We start from the raw sequence: 10,167 nt of genomic DNA, 5'->3' as shown, positions 1-10,167 counted from the left end.
TATTTTTGACCAGAATTTATCATTTGATGCACATATAAAACTATATCCAATGCAGTGATGATTTCACTTCCATATTGGATTTGATCAATCGGTCTTTGTTGACAGGATATGTACCTCAGACTTTTAAGGTTGCTGTAATTAAACCTTTACTTAAAAAACCTACTCTTGATTCAAAAGTGTTGGCTAATTATCGACCTATATCCAATCTCCCTTTTTTGTCTAAAGTTCTTGAAAAAATAGTTTCAGCTCAACTTTGTGATCATTTACATAGAAATAATCTGTTTGAAGAGTTTCAGTCAGGATTCAGAGTGCATCATAGCACAGAAACAGCACTGGTGAAAGTTACCAATGATCTCCTCTTAGCCTCTGATAGCGGACTTGTTTCTGTGCTTGTCCTGTTGGATCTCAGTGCTGCATTTGATACGATCGATCACAGCATTCTGTTACAGAGACTTGAACATGTTATTGGGATTAAAGGAACTGCATTAGGCTGGTTTAAGTCATATTTATCTGATAGATTCCAGTTTGTTCTTGTAAATGAAGAATCTTCCTCACACATTGGAGTAAGTCATGGAGTTCCTCAGGGTTCTGTGCTTGGACCGATTCTTTTTACTTTATACATGCTTCCATTAGGTAACATTATCAGACAGCATGGCATAAACTTCCATTGTTATGCTGATGATACTCAGCTGTACTTATCTATGAAACCAGATGAAACCAATAGGTTGGTCAGACTATAGGCCTGTCTTAAAGACATAAAGACCTGGAAAGAAACTGGTTTCTAGGACTGCCTTCTTTCACCTTCGTAATATTGCTAAAATCAGGAACATCCTGTCTCAGGGTGATGCAGAGAAACTAGTTCACTCAGTCCACTCCTTGTGAAGCTCCCCAAATTCCTGAATGGATTTTGCTTGACAAACCTCTCAAGGCTGCGGTTACTCCTGTTGCTGGTGCACCTTTTCCTACATGACAACTCTGACTGCTGCGTCAAACTGTCATTGTCACTGTCACATTGTATGTCATGTCCAACTGTTTGGTAAATTGTTCCTATAAAAATTTTGCATGAAATTTAACGCTTGGAGAATTTACTAATTATGATTATCCTCTGTTAAACTGAATAGTCATTTTTGCTGTTATTCAACCAGATCATGGAAAAAGATGCTTTGTGGAAATTTTAAGACAACAAACAACCAGTGAATGAAATTCCGTGTGTTACAACTACAGGAAGAACAGGTCACTTTCTCCACTTCACAACAATACCTCTTTTAAACTGCACTTAGCTGAAGAGATCTTTTTTACAAATCTTAATATCGAGACATACTCAGAAGGCCAAAGGTCTACAGTCACATTATAATGCATTTATTCGGGCACAAGTGTTTGAAATACATATACTGGTATAGTAATAGAATATTTCAAACTGATGGGATTTCTATATATATTATATTTTTACATATAAAGAAGCTCAAGCAGTCACACTGTCTGAAGGCTGATGGTTTACAGACAGAGAAAGTTTTCAAAGAACGGACATCCTAACAATTGGTCAAAATACTGTCCTTCAATTGAGCTGATGCCAATGAAACATCTTGAGTGGTAGCAACTGAAAGTGGGTTTTGAGTTTGTAAATGTTCAGTTAAGCAGGGTCCTGCAGTTTGCTACAGGCAGAGCATGGACCCTGCAAGATCCACACAGATGCCATATTAAAGTAGGGAGTTTGAAAATGACTCCCTTTTCGTACAGAAAATGTCCATCACAGTAAACAGTGAGTAGCAGGCTTAACTCAAACTACCACAGACATTATAGTCCTGTTAGGCCATCTCTCTGTGTACAGAGCGAATCTAGACACTTCTTTTACATTCACTTCATTGGCTTGTAAGACACATCAGACTGCTCATGTTTCTTGTCATGTTGAACTTCTTATTAACAATGCTCCATGCTCCCTGGTCAGACCATAGTTCATTTAGTAAACTCAATGTTAGTATTGCTAAAAAAAAGAAACTAAAGCATTGTTAAACTGAACTTAGAGAAACTGAACTGAACTTAAAAAACATTTAAAGTTGATATATCAAATCAGCAGAGGATATGACCAAATCAGATACATGGATTAAACACTGCTTGGTTGCACGTTCCAGGGATTTGTTTTCCGCGATGATGGAGCAGCTTACTGTTATTGCTAAATCTTTCTGCTATTCCTAACATCACTGTTAGCCTCTGTATTTTACATTCCTGCTGGCTCATGTGCGCCCTCTCTACAAGGTCACTTTGTCTGTCCACTCTCTTCTATCAATCCTTATTTTATACTCACAATTATCCTCATTCACCCTCACTCCTCCTGCTGACTGTCACAGACTAACACTTCTATGATGCTGTTTAATAAAACTCTCCTGCTTCACTTTGCAGACTACTCCCTTCTCCTTCTGAGGCACCTCAGGTACCACCTCCCTGCTGATTGAGCTCATATTACCCTTTCTTTCACTGTCCCACTCCTCTGCCCGCACACTCCCAGCATCACTCAGTTCACCCAAGTGTTCCACCGAGTCACACTTTTCCAGGTCTGAGGCGATGGTTTGCAGGCTGATGATTGACATGCAGTCTGAGCTGGCCTGCTCTGCTTCCAGACGCTCTCTCTGGCCCCAGCCACTCTCTCGGTGCCTTTCCACCCACAGCCTGGTCTTCTCCCCGTCAGCCCAGTCACTTTCTATCCCGCTGAACTCCACACAGTTACCAACAGGAATCCCAGTGGCACCTCTGACCTCAGCCTCAGCGCCTACAGGGGAGCTCCGCCCCCCGCAGACTGCTGGACATCCTCTGTTAGCCATGCTTTGTCTCCTCTGTGCATGGATCTGCTCACTGATCTGCTCCAGGTTCCGCAGGGCCACAGAGTAACGTCTTTTCACTTTGGCCACCTGCTCCTCAAGTTGCATTACTTTAGCCTTATGATCCTGAAAAACATTTGACAGCAAAATATTCCATTGTCTTATTTCATGTTGGTCAGTTCATTTCATTATATCAAAGTTTAAGCAATTAGTTCCATGAACAAAAAGCTTGACAAAAATACCATGCCCTGTCATTGATTACTGACTTTATTATTTTGTTCATGTAAAACTAATTGCACCATCCACTGAGGGTTATGTCACACTGTTATTTACTGATCCTGTAACCAATTGCATGACCACATGGGGCAACCAGAACAAAAGCACACTGAAGACATCAAATAAAGTTGTAGTTGTGAACTTGTAAGCCATAGATCTGGCCCGCACTGTAATTATATTTTGCCCTCAAGATTATACCAAATGTCTACTAGAGCTGGCCTGCCGGTAGACAGCGCATGCACCTTTAATACTACAAATCCCAGACTGCTCTACTCTATCAATCAGGACCCACAAATGCCCCCTCCTCTGTTGACATTCATGATCGACATCATGCCACCAGTTGCATTGGGCCACCCCTCCCAAAACTGACCAAACGAAAGGTGGAAAAAAAGGAGCTTTCTAGACAGGTGGGAAGCAGAATATCTGTTCACAAAAAATACTATTGTTATTGTTGTTCGCCTGTGAAAAATGGTTATCATTGAAATTTAACTATAGATTTGACATTCACATCCATGGCCAAGATATAACAGCCCAATCACACCTACAAAATACATCCGTTGACAAAAGTAACAGTCTCTTAGCCGTCCAGAAAACATCGAGAGGATTCAGTATTCCAGTGCATGTGCAGTGCAAGACATGGGCCAACTTTAATTTCTCAAATGATATTATGTACATGCCCTGTGATGGACTGGCGACCTGTCCAGGGTGTACCCCGCCTTTCGCCCGATGACTGCTAGGATAGGCTCCAGCCCACCCGCTACCCGATTAACGGATTGACGGTATAGAAAATGGATGGATATTATGTACATGTGACATCATTGTGGTTATTAACTTGTGTTTCCCTGTTCCAACAGGTATCCTTTGAATGGTGTTATGGTGTTTTTCCCCCCTCTTTTCCCTCTTTTCAGTCTTCTCAAACCCCAGCTGGTCGAGGCGGATGGCCACCCTTCCTGGTTCTGGTTCTGCCAGAGGTTTCTTCCTGGTTCTGGTTCTGCCAGAGGTTTCTTCCTGTTAAAAGGGAGTCGTTCCTTTCCACAGTCCCTCAGGCTCAGGACGGGAGATTGGACTGAAGACAAGTTTCGGTGCAATCTGTTGGTTTCCTTAGCTAGGATATTATTTTTTGAATTGGCTCTATATGAATTAATTGGATTATTTTGAAATGATATAACTGGATTTCATTGGATTATGATTACAATGAATTGAACTCCAATTGGTTGAATTGGACTATATTATTTAAGTGCCTTAAGATGACAATTGTTGTAATTTGGCGGGATATAAATAAAACTCAATTGAATTGAATTGAATGGAGACAACAACAGGTAACCAGATGTGAGATGGAAGATTGCCGGCAAAACCATCTGCTGGTACAGCGAAGTGACCTTTCACACAGCTTGTGCCATCACATCAGATCATTAGATTACTGTAACACGACTGCCAATGAGGAAAAACTGGACCACCAAGTCCTCCAGGAAATTGTGGAAAACCGTGTTTTTGCTGACTCTAAAATAGCAGTGTGCAAAGCAAGGCAACAAGAAGCACTTCACTTGTCCCCTTGTCGGTCCTCATTGACTTTACTGGTTTGAATAATCATCTGCCTTTCCATCCACGAACTGAAATTACACCATTACAGCACTTTAGGGAGAGTGTTTGTAACAAGAAAAACACCTGGCATTGTCCCTGTGCTAAGGCATGTGCATCTTGTTACCTTTTCCAGACACTGCTGGCAGAAATCATGATGGCCAGTGGGACCCTATTTTAGAACCCCCTACAGATCATCAAGGCCAAAAGTGTGATTCAGTTTTATTTTATTATTTCTGCGTGTTTAGTGTATTTACTTTGTTGTATTTCTTTGTTTCTACTTAATAAAATATACATAATAAAATGTTTTATTATAAAAACATTTTTACTGTGTTTAATGAAGGCATCCTCTGGTGGGCAGGCTGGGCCATATACAGGAAAGACAGAGAGATCATACCAAGGAGTATCCCCCACATACACACAAACACTCAGAAACATTGTATTTACGTTTAGCCTCATAACTGTAATATTAATATTTACAATCAACATTAATTGTAAGGCGACTTTATTTACATAAAATAATATTTACCATATCTTGCCCAAAGTCTGCTAAGATAGGCTCAGCTCACCCTAACCCTCCTGCAGGATAAGGGGTAGAAGATGAATGAATGAATGAATGAATTAATTAATTTTTACCATAAAATAATGATAGTAAGTATGACATTTGTTGTGACTGTTTTATTAATTCTCTATGTAATTTGAGAATTCAGTTTATTTAATTTTGGTTATTCTTCAGTCCTATTAATATTCACATTTGTATTCATAACGTTGATATTGATTCAATGTTTGTAAATCGATTAAACATGAACATAAATTAATATTTACCATATAGGCTACTAATGTGCTAGTATCTATTTAATTTGAGATCATACCATCACCACACAAAGATTATTCACATTTGTATTCATAACGTTTATATTGAACGTAAATCCATGAAATGTTAACGTTGTAAGTCAATTATACTGTTATGATAAACATGTAACTTTACAAAATGCATAGAATTATGTTGTGTAAAGCATACAGTCCATTTTTAAGCTTTTATTTTGTTTTATTTTGAAAGTCCCTTGGGACTTCCGGTATGGATTGGATATATGGCGACGCTCTTGTCGGCCATCTTGCCTGCAGATGGGTACACTCATAGACATATATACATACGTATGTATGCCATTTAGTGTGACAACTTTTTTACTGACGGCCGTTGAGAGTGACGACTTTTTAACCGATGCCGTTGAGAGTGACGAGTTTTGTACTGATGCCGTTGAGAGTGACGACCTTTTAACCGATGCTGTTGAGAGTGACGACTTTTTCACTGATGCCGTTGAGAGTGACGACTTTTTCACTGATGCCGTTGAGAGTGACGACTTTTTTACTGATGCCGTTGAGAGTGACGACTTTTTTACTGATGCCGTTGAGAGTGACGACTTTTTTACCGATGCCGTTGAGAGTGACGACTTTTTTACCGATGCTGTTGAGAGTGACGACTTTTTTACCGATGCCGTTGAGAGTGACGAGTTTTGTACTGATGCCTTTGAGAGTGACGACCTTTTAACCGATGCTGTTGAGAGTGACGACTTTTTCACCGATGCCGTTGAGAGTGACGACTTTTTTACTGATGCCGTTGAGAGTGACGACTTTTTTACTGATGCCGTTGAGAGTGACGACTTTTTTACCGATGCCGTTGAGAGTGACGACTTTTTTACCGATGCCGTTGAGAGTGACGACTTTTTAACCGATGCTGTTGAGAGTGACGACTTTTTTACTGATGCCGTTGAGAGTGACGACTTTTTTACTGATACCGTTGAGAGTGACGACTTTTTTACTGATGCCGTTGAGAGTGAAGACTTTTTAGCTGATGCCGTTGAGAGTGAAGACTTTTTAGCTGATGCCGTTCCGTGTGACAAGTTTTTACTGAAGCCGTTGAGTCTGATATTTTCTTTCTTGATGCTGTTCAGTCTGACATTTTTTTTATGAGGTCATTTATTGTGAAAAGTTTTTTTATGATGCCTTTTGGGCCGATGAATTTTTTTTATGTGACTGTTTATGTGGCTAAGATGTACACCGGACTAGCATGCTTTCCAGGAGCTCATTTTGCACCGTTTTAGACATGCCCTTAAAAAAAGTGGCAATTTTTAGGTACTCCTCAAACGCCTCATCTAGCGATGCAAAGTCGACAAGGCCACGGAAAACCCCAGGGTTGTTATAACCTTCACTTTCATCTTTTCCTGGCAGAGCTAGCTCGAACATGCTGCAGAACAGAACAGGCTAGGATGTGCTGTTGTTGTGCTGTCATTGTGCCATCGTTGTGACAACGAACTGCTAGCCTGTAGCTCTCATCCAGCTGCGTTGTGGTGTTCACCCTCCCAAACACAGAAAACTATAGACAACTGTCCATGTGAGTCTTAGATGACTGATGTTTCTTGACCTTTTCCGACAGATGGTGCATGTTGCTGTGGCATCTGCCGCGCTGCCATCAGGGTGAAACAGTGTGTAGGGGTAGTAGAATAAAGCGTTGGCTGTTTCATACATATACATTATAAAGAGTAGACGCTGCATCGGCCGCTAGGGCGCGAGAAATATGGCCGCCATCTTGGACTGGTCATCTTACCCATAGACAGCACAGTATTTAAGATGCCAGAGCACTTTATTCCTGAGCAAATCGGCGGACGATTGCGAACAGGGGTCGGGAGATTACTTTTCACAAGTAAGATTCAATGATTTATTGGTTGTATTTTGTGAATAGAATATTATTGTACTGTATTGATGTCCGCCATCTAAATCGTAGTCAGCAAACGTTAAGCTAGGCTATGTTTATAGCCAGTCTCACTCGGCTAATAGGCCAATTGAGACTTTATAAATCATACATTCCATAACACAGGCTTAGATTACAACTGACACAAGAGTGCTATTGTAGAAATAATGCAAATATTGCTGATACAACTTTGACCAGGAAATTTTACACAGGTGATACAGGCTGTATTATTCACAAGTAATTCTTTCATCCTAACAAAAGTAATATACCTCTCATGTCTCATACCCACCCCGCTCACTTAAAAATACAGACAACAGGACATCGGACTGTAGAATAGTTTGCAAACAAGCTTACTTACAATCTCAGCAGTTTTGGTTTATTATCAACAGATATGCGTCAAAATGGGAGTTTTGTTGACCCGAACCCTCTGAAGAAATTTGAAGGAAGAAAATAGGAAGAAGAAGGAAGAAAATAAGCTCGACCTCCTTTTTAAAATGTTTTTGTGGTGACTTTCTCGAATCTCCCATTTTTATTTATATTTGTTTCCCAAAGACAAAGATATGAGGAAGAAGTGGGAAGTTGCTCTGAGGAAGGAAGGATTCACTGTAAGGCTGCACCACATTGCCAAACTCACCTCTGTTGACCTGCAGAAAGGGAGCAGGAGAAAGAAGCTCTGCAAAAAAGTCCTCTTTCAGGGCTTTTAGCTCATTTAAACTTTCATGAGCAACTTTGTGTAAATATGGTAAATGGACTTGTACTTGTATAGCGCTTTTCTGAGTGGTCTAACTGACCACTCAAAGCGCTTCACTACATGCTGCATTCACCCCACTCACACACACTCATACAGCACGTCTTATGATACACATAACTACGTACTTTTCTAATCATTCATACACATTCATACCCCCAATGGATACAATGGGGCCGACCTTCCGATTGGTGGGCGACTGCTCTTCCTCCTGAGCTACAGCCGCCTTTTGTTGTTGTCCTTTCTCTTGTGCCGTTGTGTTTTTTTATTTGCCGTTGTTGTTTCTCTTTTTCCATTGTTGTTTCTCTTTTTGCCGTTGTGTTTTTTTATTTGCCGTTGTTGTTTCTCTTTTGCTGTTGTGTTTTTTTATTTGCTGTTGTTGTTTCTCTTTTTCCGTTTTGTTGTTTGTTTTGCCGTTGTTGTTTCTCTTTTGCTGTTGTGTTTTTTTATTTGCTGTTGTTGTTTCTCTTTTTCCGTTTTGTTGTTTGTTTTGCCGTTGTTGTTTCTCTTTTGCCGTTGAATTTTTTTTTGCCGTTGGTGTTTCTCTTTTGCCGTTGTGTTTTTTTATTTGCTGTTGTCATTTCTCTTTTGCTTTTTATTTGCCGTTGTTGTTTCTCTCTTGTCGTTTTGTTGTTTGTTTTGCCGTTGTTGTTTCTGTTTTGCTGTTGTGTTTTTTTATCTGCCGTTGTTGTTTCTCTTTTGCCGTTGTTTTTTTATTTGCTGTTGTTGTTTCTCTTTTGCTGTTGAGTTTTTGGTTTTGCCGTTGTTGTTTCTCTTTTGCCTTTGTTTTTTGTTTTGCCGTTGTTGTTTCTCTTTTGCCTTTTTGTTTTTTGTTTTGCCGTTGTTGTTTCTCTTTTGCCGTTGTTTTTTTTATTTGCCATTGTTGTTTCTCTTTTGCTGTTTTGTTTTTTTATTTGCCGTTGTTGTCTCTTTTGCCGTTGTGTTTTTTTATTTGCTGTTGTCATTTCTCTTTTGCTGTTGAGTTTTTGGTTTTGTCGTTGTTGTTTCTCTCTTGTCGTTTTGTTGTTTGTTTAGCCGTTGTTGGTTCTCTTTTGCCGTTGTGTTTTTTGTTTTGCCGTTGTTGTTTCTCTTTTGCTGTTTTGTTTTTTTATTTGCTGTTGTCATTTCTCTTTTGCTGTTGAGTTTTTGGTTTTGCCGTTGTTGTTTCTCTCTTGTCGTTTTGTTGTTTGTTTTGCCGTTGTTGTTTCTGTTTTGCTGTTTTGTTTTTTATTTGCCGTTGTTGTCTCTTTTGCCGTTGTCTTTTTTTATTTGCTGTTGTTGTTTCTCTCTTGTCGTTTTGTTGTTTGTTTTGCCGTTGTTGTTTCTGTTTTGCTGTTGTGTTTTTTTTATTTGCCGTTGTTGTTTCTCTTTTGCCTTTTTGTTTTTGGTTTTGCCGTTGTTGTTTCTCTTTTCCCGTTGTTTTTTTTATTTGCTGTTGTTGTTTCTCTTTTGCCGTTGAGTTTTTGGTTTTGCCGTTGTTTCTCTTTTGCTGTTTATTTTTTTTATTTGCCGTTGTTGTTTCTCTCTTGTCGTTTTGTTGTTTGTTTTGCCGTTGTGTTTTCTTTTTTGCTGTTGAGTTTTTGGTTTTGCCGTTGTGGTTTCTCTTTTGCCGTTGTGTTTTTTTATTTGCCGTTGTTGTTTCTCTTTTGCCTTTTTGTTTTTTGTTTTGCCGTTGTTGTTTCTCTTTTCCCATTGTTTTTTTTATTTGCTGTTGTTGTTTCTCTTTTGCCGTTGTTTTTTTATTTGCCGTTGTTGTTTCTCTTTTGCCGTTGTTTTTTTATTTGCTGTTGTTGTTTCTCTTTTGCTGTTGAGTTTTTGGTTTTGCCGTTGTTGTTTCTCTTTTGCCTTTGTTTTTTGTTTTGCCGTTGTTGTTTCTCTTTTGCCTTTTTGTTTTTTGTTTTGCCGTTGTTGTTTCTCTTTTGCTGTTTTGTTTTTTGTTTTGCCGTTGTTGTTTCTCTTTTGCTGTTGTGTTTTTTTATTTGCCGTTGTTGTTTCTCTTTTGC

At 39.4% G+C, this 10,167-nt stretch overlaps 1 protein-coding gene across 1 annotated transcript in view; it reads right to left on the bottom strand.

Annotated features, from left to right (window-relative positions):
- Positions 1-734: 734 nt before the first annotated feature.
- sh3bp5lb (SH3-binding domain protein 5-like, b) overlaps positions 735-10,167 on the bottom strand; it is a 52,539-nt gene continuing 43,106 nt past the window's right edge. The window contains exon 6 of the mRNA XM_072370829.1: positions 735-2,939. Coding sequence (XP_072226930.1) covers positions 2,340-2,939 — 600 coding nt within the window. The 3' untranslated portion in view covers positions 735-2,339. The remainder of the gene's footprint in view (positions 2,940-10,167) is intronic.

This window comes from Leuresthes tenuis, unplaced genomic scaffold (assembly GCF_036924035.1).
Source record: "Leuresthes tenuis unplaced genomic scaffold, fLeuTen1.0.hap1 SCAF_18, whole genome shotgun sequence".
Classification (NCBI taxonomy): domain Eukaryota; kingdom Metazoa; phylum Chordata; class Actinopteri; order Atheriniformes; family Atherinopsidae; genus Leuresthes; species Leuresthes tenuis.
The sequence above is the reverse complement of the archived record's forward strand: the minus strand, read 5'-3'. Positions and strand labels throughout refer to the sequence as shown.